This window comes from Plectropomus leopardus, chromosome 12, assembly GCF_026936395.1.
Source record: "Plectropomus leopardus strain MGB_pleo_1.0 chromosome 12, ASM2693639v1, whole genome shotgun sequence".
Taxonomy (NCBI): domain Eukaryota; kingdom Metazoa; phylum Chordata; class Actinopteri; order Perciformes; family Serranidae; genus Plectropomus; species Plectropomus leopardus.
Window position 1 is genome coordinate 11,633,912 of NC_142187.1, and position 20,710 is coordinate 11,654,621.

Here is a 20,710-nt window from a genome sequence, read left to right on the forward strand (position 1 = left end):
TGAAAAAATATTGTAAGTATTATTTGGAAGTTAAAGGACATGAATGGGATTTACATTTACTTGATTTTAATGAACAACAAGGTGTATGGAAATATGTACTTATTTGCACCCAAAATCATTGTGGCATTCTCATATGCTAAAATGTTACTGACTAATTTTCATTCATTTGTTATAAATAGGGAAGATGCGAGTTGGTCACATTCATATACAGGGGATTCAGTACAATCCAAAAATTTAGTAACAAGAAGTACATGATCCTATAGTGCTGTGTGTCTCTGTCACACTGAGATGAAATCCTCAAAAAAAAAAGCTTAAATATTATCTTATTATGACATATGTTAGTCCACTATTGACTGATTCTTGTCTGCTCAATGGTACAGGAAATGAAAGATGCATATCTATGCTATAGGGCTTTTCCTGCATCTCCATTCATGGCCGTACAGTATAAACTCTGGGTACACTAAGATTCAAGTCCCAAGACAGCAGCAGGCCTGACCTCTTCTTACAGAGTCCTCTTACTCTGAAAAGAAAATAAATATTGTGTTTCAAAGTACTAAACTGCTATTGGTTAAATGCCATGAGCTGCTCAGCACTACTGAATGGAAAGTGCTGAGTCGATGGTTTCTGACCATGAACAATAATCAAGTTTTATAAATATAGCATGCATCAGGGAGCAGTAATGTATAGTGTAGTAGTGATGTGATTTCTTGCATTGAGGGTATTTAAGTAATCTGTAAATGAAGCTGAATCTGTAATTGATTCATTAGGCAGTCAGATAATTAACCATCAGGAAAAACCTCTAAAACAAATGTCATCAATGCTGCAGACCTGTTTAACTCAACCTTATCAGTCCAATACCACAATCTGAATTCTACATGACCTCACAGTAGAGCTACAGGGGAAAAAATAATGAAAATCCATCATTTATTATCAGGTTTTATCATTCTGCAGATATTATGTTTGTCACTTCTCATCAGTAAACACCCACCATGGGGGGGAAACAGCAAACAGTGATGAGATTGGATGAAATGAGCATCAGGGAAATCAAGGCGAATATTGATTGACTGAATAATGTGCTCTGAGGTCACCAGCATTAGCCTAAACCCATATATGTTTACCTCTGAATTATCAGTATCAGAAAATGTGCTGGTGTTATTTCCCAGAATGGATGCTTGTATTAAGGTATTTGACTCTATGGTCTTGATTTGACATGCTAGAATGAAGAATTTCCATCCTCCTTGTTTAGCGTGAAAACGGTAAACAAGTACAATGTTTACTGTTTCTGTAAAATTGTCCTTGAGGAAGCTATTTAGAGCACTGACTGTATGAACTGTCTAAAAATAAAATACACAGTGTAAAATACACAGTAATAAGCATTCATATCAACCCAGCCTGCATGTAATCATAAGCCACAACATTGCTGTACAAACTATGAGATTATGTACATCTTTATTTATAAGCTGTAATCCTGCCGTCGACAAACAAACATCGAACTATGTAATCACATGCGGTGCATGAGACCTTCACAGACTTAAAAGTCAGTCTTAGTTTTACAAATTGTGTCGCCACCATAAATTCATAAGCCATAACTCATTAAACAATGTATATTTATGAGCCTTAATTATTCCTTCCAGAGATTTATAAGGCAATGAGTTACATAGTTTTAATTAATAACCCATGTTATTGCCCTGCATGGATTTATAAGCCATAGGATTGCTTTTCCACTTCCTTTATTGCCTGATATTTGTAGGTGTGAAATACTCAAACGCAGCAATTTCAAGTAATAGGTTTTTACATTCATTCCAAGCAGCATTTCACATTACTTGTTGTATTGCCTGGTTTGGGCAGATAACCAGTAGCTTCTTGGTGCTGCGTTGGCATCCCTGTTAGCTGGTGTGTTGAGATATTCGCTTGCTGTATCCTGCGAGTGGCATTGTTAAGAGACACTATTTTTTATTTAGTTTAAAAGAGAACTATTCTTATTGTCATGCTTTGAGGTGTTGGTCAATATCCATCCATTTAGTATAACTGCTTCGTCTCTTTAGGGTTGGGAGGGACAACAGTCTGTGGACAGATGCCACAATAAATTGTTTGGAGGGCGAAATGATTGACCTCAATTTCACACATAGAAAAAGCTGCATCACCAGCTTTGCATTGTAGTAACTGTCGTTACCGTAGCTGTGATGTCTGGACTGAATTCAGTCTGATAACAATTAAAAAGGTCTGTAAGAGCAGCGAAATTAAATCATTTTATCTGCAGTCAAATTAAAGTAGCTCTAATCCTGATGTAGCCCGTCAAGCCTGTTGAAGTCTCGAGTGTCCTTTTTCTATGGGCCACACAGTGTCGAAGCAGCACCAATCATTCGGGTAATTTTATGTGTGGTAGTTGAACCATTTTGGCTTCATGTGCTATCGAGCAGCTTTCATAGGAATGCACAAGGCCCCGCTCTTAACGCCATATCCAGAATTCTTTATACACCCATGGTCTGAAAACACAAATCCAAACTGATTATTTGCAAATAAGAGTGCAGACAGGCTGTTTTCAAGATCTGAATGGCCTGCACCTTGCCTGAATGTAGCCTCGAGCTAGGCAACCATTCATGCCCACTCCCACACCTACGGCAGTTTAAAGTCACTTTACTTGGGGCTGGAGTCTATCCCAGCTGACATTGGGCAAAATATGGGGTACAACAAGGTCGCCAATGTATCATAGGGCGGACATATAGAGATTCCCTTTCATATTTACACCTTTGGGCAATTTAGACTCAACAGTTAACCTAATCAGACTTTGAACCTGGAAAAAGAAAACCTCGCTGACACAAAGAAAGACCACACAGAAGAGCCTCAGTCACCAACAGAGTTTGAACCCAGACACCAACAGTGCTAATCACTGCACCACCATGCTGCCCATATTGACTGATTTAAACTTTGTAAATCGTCATGATTAAATGAAAACTTCATAATAGACCCTATTTCTGTGACAGCACAAAAACTGGTACAAATTGCACTCGCTCTGACAAATGCATTCAAAAGTTTTTTGATTTAGATGCTATTAAAGCAGAAGCACCAGTGATAAAATGGTTTGCATGGATCTATGAATTTAAATAGGTGACTTTTACACTATCAAGTAATACATATGTAATAGCTATAAAGATGTTTGGACCAACTTTTAAACTGATTGGCAGACCAACATTGCTATCCTTGGAGCTTTGGAGCACTGGTGTTGCTAAAATGAATTATCTGTAAACCTAATTGATCATTAATTTGATTTCAACCTCACAAATATATGGCAGATGGCTCTATCTGGTGTGTGCTTTATTGCATAATATCCTGCTTCCACGTCCTCTCAGAACGGAGGCTGTGCTTTAAGTAGTTGAAACTCTCTCTGCTTTGGTGTTTTCTTCTGCAGACCCTCCAGTTCTAGGTTAATTTTCTCTATTTGCAATTTCTAACGCTTTCTGTTCCTGCAGGTCGAGGCTCTTTGCATTGTGAGCCATGCGCTGTTTGCCTTTGATGCTTGCTTTGATCTTCATTTCACTAATTGTTTTTGCATTCACTCCCATGTGGTTTCATGCTGTATGTACAGAGCGTACTCTCACAGCGTGATCTGGTGTAGAGAGGCTGCGGTTGACTGGTTAAAGCTTAGGTTGTATATAAGGTCGAAATTCCCACTTGATCTTGAAGGTCTTATTTGGTGAGAGGTGGAATTTGTCTGCATTAGGACTCTTTGATCTTTGTTTTAAACTTTTCTCTACAAATCACTCATTATGCTTTTTTTTTTTTTTAGAAATGATCTAACCTGTATCCTGCAAGGCCTGTCTTCACTTGATGTGTTATGATCAATGTTTGACAGCTGGATAAGCATTGAAGCTTCAGGTTGGCAGGCATTTCTGAGGGTTTCACTCTCAGGCACTTTGGGTCATTTTTTTTGGAATGTTAATAAGGATAGACACACTGAATCTATTAAGAGTGACTATCTAAGTAGTTTTACAATCTTTACCTCTGAAGTGTTACATTTATGATGGCTCCCCATTTCAATATTTCACTGTTTGGAACTTTGGGACTTGCAGAATGAGGGGCTGAACAGAGCTCATTGATTTATTAGAGTGAAAAGCAGCTGCTGTTTAGCAGCGGGAAATTGTCAACTTTGAAGACCTAATGCAAAGAGAGGACAACAATAATTTCAATGTTTGATCTTCGCAGAAATGCCAGGTTGTCAGGTCTTAACTTTTGCTGCTGCCTTAGGAAGGCTTAGTATATACATTATATGTGGGCAAAGGTGCATATGTATTTTTGATATCTTTTCAGTGCCCTCAGGTTTGTTGCAACAACAACAACAAGAAAAAAAAACAGATTCCAAATGAAGTGCTTGAGATGGTGCAAGAAAAAGTGATTGAAAGGGAATGGAATCTGTCTTTTTGCTCCACACAGACAGACAGTATTTCAACAGGGCAGCCAACTACCTAGTTAGCCAGTTAAGAGCTAAAATGATGCTATATGGACTGAGGAAGACAGTAGTTGAAACTTATGTCCCTTGCTTGTTGCCTCAATGCTGTTTCATCGTTGTGTCATTTCATAAGAACAGTGTTGACAGTTTGGAGCTTCTGGGGGAGCAGAGGTGACATGTGGATCTGCTGTAGATGATGGGAGAAGGAGAATGAAACACTAGAGAAAGAAAACACACACACTTGTCAACACACAGAAATAAATGAAAGGCTGGAACAAAGGGCACACAGAGATATTTGCTCTGGGAGTGCTAGCTTTGATTCCTATATATTTTGACAGTGATTGCTGGTGATATCAGCCATAACATAGCTGTTCCATCCACAAAGGAAGTTTTAAACTCAGAAACTAAATCGGAAAAATAACAAATTTTGTATGTTTTCAGGAGGCACAGCATCCAGGCAGAAGGGCTTTCGGGGCTGTATTCGCTCCCTGCAGCTGAACGGCGTCACTCTGGACTTGGAGGAGAGAGCGAAGATCACACCCGGCGTTCGACCAGGCTGCCCGGGTCACTGCAGCAGCTACGGCTCGCTGTGCCAGAACCAGGGCCGCTGTGTAGAGAGAGCCAACGGCTTCCACTGTGACTGCAGCCTGTCAGCGTACACTGGAGTCTTCTGCCACACAGGTACACACATACTGCAGTTACTGTTTTATTAGAAAAAAATAATCTGTTTGGAAGACATATCTGCTTAGAACTTTTGTTTGTTTACTAGAAAACTGTTTGCATTCAGCGTTACTCACTTAAATGCATTGTGTGTGTCCTTCACGTCTAACAATATGTTGAATGCATTTCTTTCTTCTTTAACACCTGTAAAGCTCAAGTCATTGTTAACATCTGTGTCTGCTTGCTAGCAGTCCTACACTTCTTCTCTTTTATGTCCAGTGGACAAAGTCAGTCACAGTCTTTGTGGAGCTGACGTCATTATAAGGGTTCATTCTGTCATATATTTTTCTTTCACTCAAATAGCATTAATGGTGGCACTGCCTTGACCTCCATCCCCTACTATGTGCTTTACATTTACTGTGACTGACTTTTGTATCTCCAAGTTAAGGCTGTTGGGATGTGACAGCTCATGGGTCCTTGATAAGGAGAATGAAAAAATTGATACAAAACATTATCCATCAATCAGGAGATGTTTCCTGAACTTCAGTGTCTTCATAAAGACATCTAATCAGTCATTTATTGCATATAAGCACTACAGCTGCAACAGTTAGTTGATTAATCGAGTAGTCGATTAAATGACAATTGACTGATTAATCGTTTCAGTCATTTTAAAACAAACATTTGCTAGTTCGAGCTTCTTAAGTGTGAAATTTGCCTTTCTTAGTTGTTTATGGTAGCAAATGAAGAATCTTCAGGCTTTGGACAGGCAGATGGACAAAATTAGCAATCTGAAGGTGTCACTTAAAGCTCTAGGAAATTGTGATAAGCATGTGACATTTTATAATGTCATAGCCCGGTGCTTAGGCTTGGCAAAAACAAAGACAATTACCAAATAAAGTGATTTATTGAGCAAAAGTAATCAAAAATAAGTAGAACAAGTTTCACAAATAGGTAAGAGAAATCTGTAGGGGGTGGGGGAGAATGTGCTGTGTATCTATTGTGCAGTAAAAACAAAGAAAAGCGAGCAAAGACACAAAGCAAAGGTATGGTCTGCCAGCACAGACTGACTGCTGCTCTGTTTTATGTGTGTGTGGAGCACACGAGGCCCAGGTGTGTTGCATGACACAGATTACACTCAATCAGTTCTGCTGCCCTGGATTAAGAAAACGCGACATAATCACAGGAACCAAGCAAAGGGGCCATCATAATAGACTAACTGATTAATCGATTCATCTTGAAAATAATAAGCAGATAAATAATTCATGAAAAATATAGTTGTAGCTCTTATGGTGAGTTATATCTATGTACTCCAAAAAGTTGGACATTCAAATTAAAGTAAAAACAGTATGAAGAGACTTCTTTTTAGAGCTTTCATGTGTGGCCCTATTTTTTGTTGCTTCTTTAAAAGGTTAAGAATCTGTAACATTTCAGGTAACCTTTCAGTGCACTCTAAACTCATGAAGAAGTACTTAATATAGCTATATATCAGAGTCTTCAATGCAAATGGTGTCTGTGGTGTTTGAGTCTATTTAAGTTGCCTTTTTGATGATAAATTAATTGCACTAATATTGCATCATCGCCTTGAACTTTATATCTGAGTTCAATAAGTTAAGTGAGCTCAGTGATTAAAAGGACTCCCTTTGCCTTCTTACCAAATATGGCTGTTATCTACTACACTTATCTGCATCCACATCAGCAGGCTGAGGGAGAAAAAAGTGCATTTTAATTGCTTTGATGCATCCGTGAAATACTGCATGGATATATTTGGAGCTAAAAACTGTTTTCTGTAATCTGTTGATTTTTTTAAAATTTGTTTTTATTTTGGTATTTTGAGGACAACCTTGAGTGGTAATGTCAAAGATGTTTAGATGCTGCAAATGTCTTAGAGCTAAAATAACCCCAACAATTTCATTATAATATTGAACAAAAGTGGAAAGTTACTGTAAATATAGGAGCTGTGCTCTGACAGGGAAACAATTATTCTCTTCCTGGTCATATTGATCATCTACTCTACTGGAGGAAAAAAACAAAACAGATGCTGCAAAGTGATATAAATGGTGTTTATGCAGGATGAAAAGTCAATGTATTCCACTTCCAGCAAATCTATCAATAAAACTAAAGTAATAAACTGTGGTGAAAGACTTTGCTGTCATTAGGGCTGTGAATCACAGCAGCATTTTAATGCTGCAGAGTCCTACTCTGAAACCATTTCTGAGTGGAGATACAAGAGTGGAACACAATATTATGAACATGCAATATCTGGACTGTGACTAAATACTTACAGGTTCAGTTCCTCAGAGTTTATTACCTGCAAAGCATCCTGTACTGTTATCCTTTTGGCAGATTTTCTGCTGGATCTTCTAAACACTGCTATTATAATGTATGTTTTAAATGAAGTCTAACATTAAGACCACCTGAAAAGGTTTTTGTCCAGTTCCATTTGGACTTCGGTGGTTTTCATTTGTGGTGTGAAAGTGTCCTAAGTCATTGTTAATGAGAGGGAGTAAAATCCCTAAAATATTATATAGAAACAAGAGAGAAAAAGTATTCAGGTCTACCTCCTTGATGAAAAATCAGTGGTAGTACTCTTGATGTGAAAACATCAAAAAGCCTCCATTTATCTTTCAAGATTCAAGGGGTTTAAATTTGTTTGTAGTCTGCATGAGTCAATGGCCAGAAATGAAAGCTTTATTGGCTTTTGCATGCTCCATCTTTGATGTTTTTTCTTTGAAAACAAAGTTGCCGCACTGGCAAAACAAGGCTTTTATATATCTATATACCAAAATCAGCTTTCATTTTCCCCCTCCATTTCTGACATTGCCAGATAAAAAGCCTGTGATATGACCTCTGTAACTCCTCTGTGGCTGTGTCTCTTCCTCCAGAGGTGTCGGCCAGCTTCAAGTCAGGGACGTCAGTCAGCTACACCTTCAAGGAGCCGTACGAGTTGAGTAGGAACAGCAGCGCCCGGCCGTCCTCCATATACTCGGACATGACGCTGAGAGGGGAGAACATCTCCCTGAGCTTCAGGACCAACCAAAGTCCCGCTTTGCTGCTCTACGTCAGCTCCTACTACAGAGAGTACCTGGCCCTGCTCATCAACAAGCACGGTGAGGAGGCTTTTATTTTGAAGGAGTTTGACGATTGCACAAGCTTGAGCTCCTTAAAGGGTTCCCACTTAAATGGAAAACCTGAAAAAAGTATTCACAATTACATTTTCCTGACCTCGAAAAGTCATGGAAATAGTAAAAATCATTTGGAATGTTTTGGAAAAATCATGGAATTGTGTTGTGTGTAATGAATTTAATTACATTAATCATTGACATAAAGGTAAGTTTGTTTTGTTTTTGTTTTTTTAAATGTTTTATTCTTTTTTATTGTTTTTATAGAAACTTTAAAAAATGGGCTTTTTAAAATAAAAAAATGAAATTGGGTAATTAGGATTATTTTTCTGTCTTTTATTTTTTTGGCGATTTTTATAGACATTTAATTTATTTATTTTTCCACCAATCATCATCATGTTGGACTGTGAAATTAGGTTTGAATAGAGTTTGAATCTTATGTTTAAAAAAAATGCCAGGCAAGTGGGGCAAGGGTGATTTCATGACCCCCCTCCCCCGTTCGCCTTCTTCTCCCTTGCAGTCTTCTTTCACCCTCTTAACACCTTTTTTGCATTTTTACTCCCCCATCCATCCCCTTCTACTTAATTACATCTCTTTATTTCCCCTTTTCCTTCTTGGTTGTTCATTTCATTTTCTTATTTATATTATTCTGTTCACATTTTCACATCTGAAATGAAAAATCTTGTCGAGGCTTTTCCTTTCCGCCTCTCATCGTTCTCGTGCTTCCTCAACTTTTTTCAATTACTTTTCTCTGTTGGCGTCTCCTCCCACCCTCTCATCTTACCTCTCCTCCCGTCTTCCTCTCATTTCTGTCATCTTCTGATATCGACCTCTCCTGCTTTCCTTCCTCCTCCCTCTCTCCTCCTCCTCATTCTCTGCTGTGCTCTGAAGCTCTACCAGATCAGGATCTGTCAGATCTTTCCTCTCTCCGGATTCACCCCATCAGCCTCTACTGCTTTTTAATCCATCCAGCCTGGCAGGCTACTATGTTTTGTCTCAGGCTGGAAAAAAAGTCTTCTCACTCAGATCTGATTAGTGATGCTGAGGGGATAAAATTTTGGTGGGCTGTTAATGGGTGGCAGGTCAGTGTGCCACTGAATAAAACAGCAGAAAACTTGCTGATGTGTTTTATAAACTTTTGTGTAAAATAATTATGTTTGGCTTTTAAGAGTAGTAGGAGGCACTTTGTGTTTTAAAATTACATTTTCAGCATCAAGTAGTTGAATAAAAATTGCACTTTGCTGCCAGATTAGCTGTAAATGGATTTTTTTCTGGTGTTAATGACTCAGAGAAAGCTGATGGACAGCAGGGCATTAAGGGTTTCATGCTGACCGTGGAGTTGTCAGGTAAATGCACTTAAACTGAAGTGTCCTATTAAATCCCTGAGAGCTTTCTCCTGTTCAGCTCATTTCTTCTTTCTATTCCCACTCTGCTGCAGTTACACCTACTTTCGCCCAGATGCAGAAATTCCTTGTCAATCACTTAAGGCCTGTTTTCAAGGATACATGCATTTATTATCAGCTAACTGGATGAGCTCTTGCACCCAAATAATCCCTTCCTGGGAAATATGCATTCGTAATATGAAAAAGAAGAACGAAGCAAGTCATAATTATGAAATGCTCTTTATGTAATTAATTACTATACTTGAAAAGTATAAAAAATTGTTAATATGTATGCATTTTAAGGATGTGTAATTTCTTATCCTTATTATTAATCTTAAAAGCCCAAAGACATCACAGGGCTTTCATTAAATCTGCTCTTAATCCTCCAAATGTTAGGAAAATTAATTAGATTTGGAGTTGTGCTATTAATAGGATTAACTCCTAATCCTCTTAATATGGAAAGCTTTATTTACGCAGATACTCATCATTGAGATTCATTATCGAAGTGAAAAATACATCTTTAAAGATAGGTAAAGATTAGCGAAGAAGACCCAAATGTTTTCATTAAAAGGAAAAGTCTAAATTGGAAAAACTTTGTGTGTGTTTGTGTGCAGATAAACTTGAGGTGAGATACAAGCTGGACAGCAGCAGAGATGCTGAGGTGTTGAGGAGCAGAGTGAAGAGCGTGGCCAATGGACAGCTACACACCGTTACCATCAGAAGACTGACGGACTCTGTGACTGTGCAGGTAACAGTGCACACACACATATACTCATTATTTACAAAATATACCTGCAGGTGCAGAGAATTCAAATAGTACATAATATTCTGGTAGATTGTCCATTTGTGCATGAGTGATAAAAGTTGTGAGCGTTGCAGATGATTTCAGTCTGACAAAAGAATCGTGTGACTGCATTTGAATGTTTAATAAGGATTTGAATGTCAGTAATTATCAAAGTAATGGTAAATGGACTTGCACTTGTATAGCACCTTTTTGGTCTTCCAATCACTCAAACAGCTTTTACATTTCAGCGCCACAACCACCCATTCATACCCTGGAGGCTGAGGCTACCATACAAGGCCACAGACCATAGCCATGACAATAATCAGCTTGAGTTGATGTCCACCCAATTTCAAGACCGAAGAAAACCACACACTCCCTCAGTATAAACTAGTTTTCCATCAATTTTCTCAGTATATAATAAATATTTCATTTTTTTAAAGATGTGGCTAATACACATTTATCTTTCTTTTGTTGTTAAAAAAGTATTTCACTGATATAAAGAATGTCCTCACATAAAACCAGGGTGAAGGATTCAATTTTTTTTTTCAATCGGTGCTATATGACCGAAGATAAAAGAAAAAAGGACTCTGATATTCAGTTTTGCATAGGCAGAAAATATAGCTACCAGAATGCACTGCGCTGTAGATCAATGAATGCTCACGCTGACTGGTGACATAATACTTAGGTTTGACACAATGACAGCCGGCTGGTAACAAACATTCTCGTCTTACAAAAGTGCAGCCTGTAGTTAGAGCAACAGCTCGAGAGCCAGTGAAACTCCATGGGATGACTCAAAATTTGGCATCCAGTGGAGTTTCGTCATTGTTTTGATACAAAGTCGGTTTAAATTGAAAAAGTATTCCTTTATTGATTGTGACCACCGACCCACCTAATTTTGTGCAAGAGATAAACAGCTAGCCACACCAGTGAAAAAATGGAAGCTGTAGAGATTATAAACTGAACACAGCCAATGCTGTTAAGCAGAATGAAATTTCAACAACCATTTTCCAAGTCTACAGGTGACGACTATTCTAAAGATTTTGGATGAAGTACCCTTTTAACTTGTCATCATTTATTGCATGTTTAAACTACAGAATCATACCAGTGAAGGTGATTTTTATCTCCATACAAATATTTAAAGACATTCTAATGATCAATTTTGTGCTGAAATGTTGTAGCCAGTTAAATTTAACTGGCTGCACATGGTCGTCTTCGATTAACTGCCTTTTCCTCCTGTGGAAACAGGGACAGTATCTCCAAGTAGATGAAAACAGTTTCCATATTTTTAGCTTTTTCACACAAAAAATAAAACAGATTTGGCAGTTTAAATTATTTGTTTTCCCACTTTTAAGATAACAAGTCACCTGCTTTCACTCATGAAAATATACATTAAAATGTTAGAATACTGGAAATTATGATGTACCAGAGACAACAGATCACGTGTGTGTTATGTAATTTTAGTCAGTAAAATGTAGCCAGTAAACAGAGCCTCCTTGTACTGTGTTGGTCCAGCAGTGATAATAAAGCCTCAGTGATGACAGCAGAGGTACGGCAGGGCAGCAGGGACAAACTACACATTAGTGGAGCTTCAGATGAAATATGAAGCATCTTAATCATATCTGGGTCTACTGAATGTCTTATCTTGTTAACAACAGCCTCAGATGATGTATGAGGTTAACTTCATCTAAGCAAGAGCCAGCAGCCTGAATGTCTGTATAATTATCAGCACCCCGAGATAAAAAACAAGGTGACCTCATCTTGCATGGGTGCAGCCTCCTGATTCACCGAGGCTCCAGTGAAATATGAGGTGTATCTCATCTTGCCAGATTCCATCATATTGAATCATTATGTCATTATCAACATACTCTGGGGACATCAGGTGAATGTCCACAATAGTTTCAGTGTGCTGTTCCCTGATGGCCAGTAGCCTACAGTCTCCACACTGGTCTCTCATGTGGACACTATCACATCCTCCACCATGAACAGATGTCCCATTGAAAAATGACTCACTGAGGCCTATATCCCTCAGGGCTACCAATACACTGTGTCCTCCGTTTTCCTACCATTTTCAGAGAGGACAGTGTCCACTGTTTTCCTCTGAGGGTTTCCTGTTGATGTCACAGCATGCTCCAGTTAGTCCCAGTCTGTCCAGACACCGGAGGACAAACACTCCAGGATATAAGATGTGGAAACTGAAATAAATAATATCAATTTAAAGCAAAGATTTTTTTTTCCTGGAGCTTATTTTTCAATATTAGAAAAACAGGACTGACCACTTCCCTGACTATTAGTATTTTATTCATTAACATATATATTTTCTCTGAAGTTTTCCGAAAAACTCTGTATGTGGTCCCATCCAATGTGCAATTAACCCCCAATTTTAATTTCAGTGGTGACATACACTAGAAAAAGTAATACCATTCTCACTAGACATTGTTGTACATTGTGTTTTGTTTTGCATCGTTTGCTAATTAGAAGATTAATATATCTAGATCTGAACTGGACTTAAGAACACTACACACCGGGAGCGTGATGAATAAACACGAAAATAGGAACTCTACCCCTGTACTACCGGCGATGTGAATTTGCAGCAGATGCAAAAGGTCCGCTGTTGTTTGACGCTGTGGCATGATGTCTGTTTGCTGCAATTTTATTGGGTAATGCTTTTAGTTGTGGTGCAAAAGCTCAGAAAAAACAGGCTTAGTTGTGGAAAAATTGTGCCACATTTTTTTGCTACATAATTTGTGTAAATATTTGTAAAAACAAATATTTGTTAATGTTCACCTCTTTTCTTCTTCATTTTGCAATGTCTGTCTGCGTTGATTACTATGGTTCTGCCAAAAATGGGTGGAAACGCGTGGGTTGGTTCTTTAGATAGCACCAAGGTTCCAAGAATCCTGAGTACCAGAGCTAACTTGGTGGAAAAGGGAGCACTGAACTGGCCTGCCATTCCTTATGAGATGGTTTGAACACATTAAACTTCTTTCTACTTCTAACCAACGTCAACTTTTGTCCAACCCCCCTTTAAGTTGAGTTTTAATACATCTAAACAAGACTTCTGTCCACAGGGGCTCTACTCTGCAGCTATTATTTCACAATTAACTGCTAAACCACAGAATGATGTGACATGAAACACTTGTTTTTCTGTTGAACTAAATCAAATGAGATGAAGAATGAATAGGAGTGTAAGGGCAGACTAAAGGCTTAGGACATGCAGGTCTTTCACAGCAAATATGCAATGTGGAAAAAAACATTTACGATTAAGTGTATGACTCCTGCTGAGTGTTTTTGAGTTTCAAGTCAAGTGAAACCTCACTGAAGTAATCAGTATTGAAAACGTCTACTTCAAAAAGTCAAATGGGACTAAAAGTAAAATATTAGACAAAAAATAAGTGTCTCTTCAAGCTTTGGTGTCATAGGGCCTTTAAATGCTGAAGTTTGAAACTTCCGTTTTGCCTTTGACTAGCTCTCCTCTCCACAGCCACATGGTCAGACTCTGTAGAGAAGCCCTCATTAAAATAATCTCCAGTGGAGAATTTCACCCCGGATGACTGAATGTTTTCCCTGAAAGTGTGGACTCTGTCGCTCATTTCTCCCACTGAGCTGCTGAGATGAAACGAAGGGAAAGCTGAACACTGTTCTAAAAATTCAACTATAAACGAATGAGGTTCCAAATACAGACATCCACAGTTTTTGACTTCCACTCTGAGAAAACAATGACACAAAAGTCAAAAAGTTACTGTTTTACTTTTTAATTACTCTAGTGAGGCAGCAGGAAAAAAAAGTTGTACTAACAGTTATTATGACAAATGTTGGTTGTTTCAGATCGACCAAAACGCCAGAGAAGATTTCAACCTGACGTCAGATGGAGAATTCAATGCCATCAAGTCGCTGGTGTTGGGCAAAGTGCACGGTAAGTGAGGCTACAGTAAAAGCAAAGACAAGGCCCTTTGAGTTAGAAAGCACTCACACTTACAAGACTTACACTCATTTAAATAACTTTGAGATGTTTGGCCTCATCTAGCACTCAGCATGTGCTTTCTGATGAAAATCTGCAGGAATAAATGTAGCCAAACCTGTCAGTGCTCAGTACTATAAAGTGATTAATATTTTCATCTCTGTACTAAGTAGTGCTGAGTCAAGTAAACAGAAAACTACTTGAGATAGTAATGCTGGATTTAATGGCATAGTGTATAAGTGCTGTTATTACACTCTCAACTGGCGGCCACTTTTAGAGCATGTTGTAAACGGGTGGCGTTTATGTTCATGTTTTGTTCTCCCCAGCATCCAGATCACCCTATTATGAGGTTATTAAATCAATATTAAGCTCACTTTTGCATCATACATACATTTATTTTCTCTTGTCTGACTAACTTTCTGATCAGTCAGCCTGGTGTCACTCTCAGGGTGTCAAAATACGCCACTTGGGCAGTGTCCCTGGGGTCACTATAACAACAACATTGACACTGTTTAGCAGTATTGCACAATTAGTGCTCAGTGCAATGAAAGTCCACTCAGTGTGGGTAGAAGGGGAGGTGCATGGTTACAACAAATACTGGACACTGACTGGTGTTCGAATCTGAGAAACAACACTGGTTGCAGCGTTTGTGCAGCTCGAAACTGAGTGTTTTTTAGTGACACATGGCTGCCTTTCCAACTGTGTTTGTGCCAATAAAAGCTGGGTGTTTTGTTGCAACATCTGCAATCTTTCCTAACCATAACCAAATAGAACTATAAAAAAAATGTAAAAACTATATCACAATAAGTTGTCGATAATTTACTTAGATAAGCCAAATATTCAGTACATCAGTACATACATTATATTTCCTTACTTTTGAGCAGCAATTACTCACTTTTTATTTTTCTCCAACTATGACCAGGTTGCTGTTTGCGTGGTTAACAGGTAGATCAACACCCTCTTCAAAAAAAAAAAAAACACAATAAAACCTACCAACGTCTGGCTTTTGTCCTTAGCGGAAAGGTTGCAATAGGCTTTTATTTCTGGGAAAAATTACTGTGCAGTAGTCACAAGTATTTATCAACCCCAGCTCCTAATGGCAGGGATGGAAACATGACACCTAAGAGTACACGCTATATTTCCCCGAATTTCCAGCACAACTGTTCATAACTTCTGCAACTCTTTATTGTCTTACACACATTTTGTTCATCCCCTTCCATACAGCGCTCAAACATTGTTCCAAATTAGTTAGCACTGTGTTGGAAAGAGAGGCCAAATAAGTAAGAGATATAAAAAAAGAAGTAACCACCATAACATTTTCACTGGCCTCCATGCTGCTTTCTACTGTTGACTATCCCTGATTTTCGGCACATTAGTGAATAACATGACACACCAGTTAAAAAAAACAAAAAAAACATGTCATACTTTGTACTAGCACACACTTCTTTGAAAGAAGTCTATCACCTATTTTTAAGCAGGTTTTCCTGCATTTTGAGAACATGCATATCTGCGTTAATACTGGTGGAAAGTGGGTATTTTTTACTTCTCGCCTTGCTGCAGTGATGTACAGGCTTACTCCAGAACCCTGTGATGTCACTGTTGGGTGTGATTACATGTTTCACCTCTGACCACAACCAATAATGATGCTGGCTGTGGTCAGAGGTGAAACAAATCTTGAAATGTACAACCAAAAAAGGCAGGGAAATGCTGATTTTCCACCTGCAGATAAGTTATATTAAACTTCACTTAAGTCTATTTGAGTTGGGGTTTTTTTCAATTGTTTATAGAAACATATTTGTGATTCACTTTATTAGATATATTGTCCAGAAAGTCAGACCATTTGGTCAAAGCTCTCTATGTTCACAGACCTTCCCCCATGTTGTTACAGCAGTGAACAGGAGTCCATTTAATGGATGCTTTATTGCAAAGTGTCACCAACATGAATGGTTTTAGTGCCTAGCTGTGTATTCCTGGACAGGGACCTGTAACAGAGTCAGGGTGAGACAGTAATTGGCTCCGTCATGGCTCCATCAGAGGCGGATGGAGATATAAGCTGTTAATAACATGAGGGGCTGAGAGGCCGCAGGCTGCAGTCACAGCTCTCTGATAAGACAGACACAGCATCTGTACTGTCAATTTTAAAGCAAACGCACTGGCTGCTCAGTAGTAAAACATGAGTCAGCTATTTAAAGTGGCTTTCATCTGCACTTAAGTAATACCAAATAAGACAATGACATGTCTTGATAAACTGTTTAATTTCTTGGGTTTAGTAGTTTATTAAATTAGCTGGTAAACTACACTCTTACAAGATTCTGGTTTAGAAAATATGCAGAAGTTTACTGATGCTGTTGTAATATGGCCCTACACATAACATATTTTCAGAAAGAAACATTTCAGGTGTTGGTCTGTACTGTGCTGAGGTTGAGCATTGTTTAATGAAAAAGATAATATCGTATGATCATTATTTTCTTTTTTTATTGATCTGCAGTTTAAGTTTCATGTATTGTGTGCTCACAGCCAGGTTTCAGTCCCAACTAGTCCAAACCAACCTGTGGCGACCTTGCTATGGGTTTTGGCCGCCTTCCTTTGTTCAGAGAAGACCTGCAGTCCTGACGCGCTACAGTTAAACGATCAGTCTGGCTTGGATTGAACAGAAGATTTATTGCTGTCGATGGTGCAGTGTCCATAACAAAAACGTTAGCACAATTAGGCCTTTACTGTAGTATGAAAACAACAAAAAGAGAGAGCGGTCCAAAAACAATACAGCTCTCCCCTGTCTCATCAGTAACACCTGTCCCTCACTCCTCTATATTTCATTTCCGGGGAGGAGGATCTCATGATATAAACATTTACTCAGTTAAAATAAAACATAAACTTAGAGCCATTAATTTTTTCAGCATCCATAATGCAATATTATTAATAACAACAATAACCAACAATAACTAAAACATGCCGAAATGACTAACACAAACCAAAAACCTTTTTTTTTTGTACCAGGCTGCAAACATGTTTATTTCTGCTGTAGGGGCATTTTTAGCATGGGAGTCTATGGGGATTAACTCCGTGTGAAGCCAGCCTCAAGTGGCCATTTAATGAATTGCAGCTACTTTTACTCCCAAACTGGCTCCATTTTCAGCTTTAGAGGTTGCCACTTGGATGCGTTTCTGTTGCCTAAACTTAAGAAAGAAATATATATATAGGCGACAAGGCCATGAAGCCCGGCGTCTATGTTTGTGTCTCCAAGTATCTCGACTGGATCGAGGAGACCATAAATGACAATTGAAAACCATTCACCTTAAACACGTACTTTTACAAATGTACTGCAGCGTGACTGCTGTTGCCTGATATTATTTGATGTCACAGATGATTTTGTTATCTGTTGTTGAAGAACATTGAACAGATCATGTTCCTGGTTTTAGCATTTAAAGGTGTATTTCTGTAAGAGCTGAACAATAAAACATATAATGGAAATAGGGAAGTCATGCGTTTTAGAAAACACACAAAAGAAACTACTTCTTTGGTTTCAGCTATCTATGCACACAAAGACAACACGAAATAAAAATAAGCCAAAAGGTAAATATATATTAAGAGGAAATATATATATTTCCTCTTTTTTGAGGACATTTTTGATGTTGCCATATTTATAGACTGGAGCTGTAGAGGAGAGAGGGATGGATCTGTCTCACAGACTGTGGTAACACCTCACAGACAGCCTCAGTCAAAGCAGCCTCAGCCTTAATTATGCAGAACTTTGAGCTTCAAGAAAATGTAAACAGGTCAGTGATATAAAAACAGGGACAGGGAACTAGCTATAAAGATCAAAACTGTATTGTGTAGCAGGCTTTAAACTTGTTTATTTTTGCTGTTCAGTTTGTCATTTTAACATGGAGGTTTATGGGGACTGACTGGCTGATCAAAGAACTGCAGTTTCTGGCCCTTTCACCTTGGCATCATTTTCTGCTCTGGAGGTTGCTATTTGCATGAAACATCAGTGTGAGAATGCACTGCGTGAAGTATCTCAGATGTGCTTTTAGTGGGCAATCTGTGTTTAAACAGAAGTCTGTCTTCCAGTATTCAAAATTGGAGCAGAAGAACACACAGACTCTACTCTTTCACTCAACAGCCTTAAACTGAATCAAAGTCAAGCATCTCTGTCAGCACCAGTGTCAAACAGAAGTCAGTGTCTGAGATTACTTTATATACAGCTTTGCCAGATCCATACAAAGCATCCTATTGGGTGATTCCCTCTTTCAGTAATAAGGCAATCATCTTGGTCACCTGTGACTCCACCTGTCTTCACTTAGTGGTTAATCAGTGCCATCCTGTGAGCCACCTCAGTGTGCCTCTTGTAATGCATTTTACACATCAATCAACAATCACAGTTTTTCAATCTGTTTTAAAAGCCATAAATCCAGATTTACACTTCAATTTGAGGAAAAATGTGCTTAAATCTGCATAATAGTGTTTTTTAAGAGCACAAAATAGAAAAATTAAATTCTTTGTTGAAACAAAACAAAGGTCATTCTTCAGCATTTGGTGGACACGATTTTGAATTTGCATTCAACAAAAAAGACATGATTATGTTAAATAACTATGACAATAAATAAATACATAAATTCATAAAAACTTCCCTTTAACTGTGTTTATTGTTATGATTGTCTTGGGAAGTACAGGACCACAATGGAAATATGTTATGTTAAGATTTAGTGTCATACTGTCCAAACGTCATGAGTTTTTTACTTACTGTGTATTTTATTTACTTCTTTCCTACTTTCTCTACATATCCCAGGTTTATACAATTATAAGTATATGTATATCATAAGTATATATTTTTTAAGACAGAATAAAATCAAACTAACCATGTTGTTGCTATTTTGAGGCTGAGGGTAACAAAGTCAATATTCTTGCATTGATCAATATTTATATTATATATGAGGAGAATTTTATATTCCTGAAGCTTTTAATGATTGATATGCTCTTTAAATCTAAAATTACCATATATGGAAGAGACAGGAAGTGTCCCAGGTGCCTCAGCTGCTGATTACTATTTGGGAACCACACCTGTGGGAGGTGTAGTCAAGTCTATAAAGTGAAGTGTTTCAGTTAGTCTCGGTTTGCTCTGAGAGGTCTGACACACTGATCTCTTGACAAGCACTATTTCACAAAATGATAGGGGGAATTGTTCAGCAATATGGTAAACTGTGGAGGAAAGCTATCACTGTTTACCTTCACAACCATGCATGAAATAGGAAATAATGCCTGTCAGCACTGAAACATTGAAAGAAAACTTAGTTGGATGTAAATTAAACTTAAAATCATCCTCCGTGGAAACATGATCAGTGATAAAAAGTTCTTTTAGATCAACGTGGCATTTCTGAGACTGAAGTAAGAGAAAACAGACTTTGTCAATAATAGCTGAATGATTTGATATGTTGAGGAATAATTAAAAATGATTGCCCATGAGAATGAATATTTCATTCATTTTGTTTCAATTGCTGATTCCTAGTAGTACACAGATTTCAACATGTAGTCTAAAAGTCTTGTTTTATTCATGTTTCACAGCAGTTTGTCTGCCTGCAGATGCATCTCATCCAGACTGATTTAACTTCATTTGAGGTTCTCCCACCACTAAATTTTAAATCACAGTCTTAAAGGATTTCAGTTCAATCCAATTTTATTCATAAAGCCCACTGAATATCCATATCAGTTGAAACATAATTAGAGGTTTAAAAGAACTGAATGTCATAAAACTAAATAAATCCACATTTTGTGAGGCGTGCACACCACATATCTTATAGAGTATAAGGAGAATATAAATTCTCCAAGATCTTTTGTCTGTTTGGATGTAAATCTCCAGTATATTGTAACTCAGCACAGTGTGTTTTAACCCTGTCATGTCAGCATGTGACCGCCCTCACCTCTGTCAAACCAGAGGAGGCAGAGAGTCAGAACGGGATCACAAAAACAGCAGGAAAGTGGGGTTTTCTGTCATTTCCTGTCAACCCTGTCATCCATCAGCCAAACTAATGGACCCGCAAGGAATACAGGGAGACAGAGAGGGGGAGGGAGGTGACGGAGTGAAGAGTGTATCAGCTGAGAGGAGCTTACAGACTGCAGTAATGTTTCCTGCTGCTCTCATCAACATGCAGATGTGTCCTGGTGAAAAACAGCGTCACCTCTCAGTCATCTGAGCAGACACTGATGCAGCTGCTTACAGCGGTAATGTCGGCCTTCGCAGCTGCTGTTTACACTGTTGTGAAGGAGCTGAGGTGAATGATGAAGGGATTTAAGTCAATACAGTGAACAGATAGAGGTGAGAGTGCACATCTGTCTTGGGGAGTGACAGATGCAGACTAGAGG

The 20,710-nt window shown here is 38.3% G+C and overlaps 1 protein-coding gene across 2 annotated transcripts in view; it reads left to right on the forward strand.

Annotated features, from left to right (window-relative positions):
• The window catches only part of LOC121951098 (contactin-associated protein-like 4), a 128,576-nt gene that overhangs the window by 98,789 nt on the left and 9,077 nt on the right, over positions 1 to 20,710 (forward strand). For both annotated transcript variants that reach the window (XM_088085188.1, XM_088085189.1), the window contains exons 18-21: positions 4,889 to 5,128; positions 7,990 to 8,214; positions 10,223 to 10,356; positions 14,218 to 14,305. In XM_088085188.1, coding sequence (XP_087941314.1) covers positions 4,889 to 5,128; positions 7,990 to 8,214; positions 10,223 to 10,356; positions 14,218 to 14,305 — 687 coding nt within the window. The remainder of the gene's footprint in view (positions 1 to 4,888; positions 5,129 to 7,989; positions 8,215 to 10,222; positions 10,357 to 14,217; positions 14,306 to 20,710) is intronic.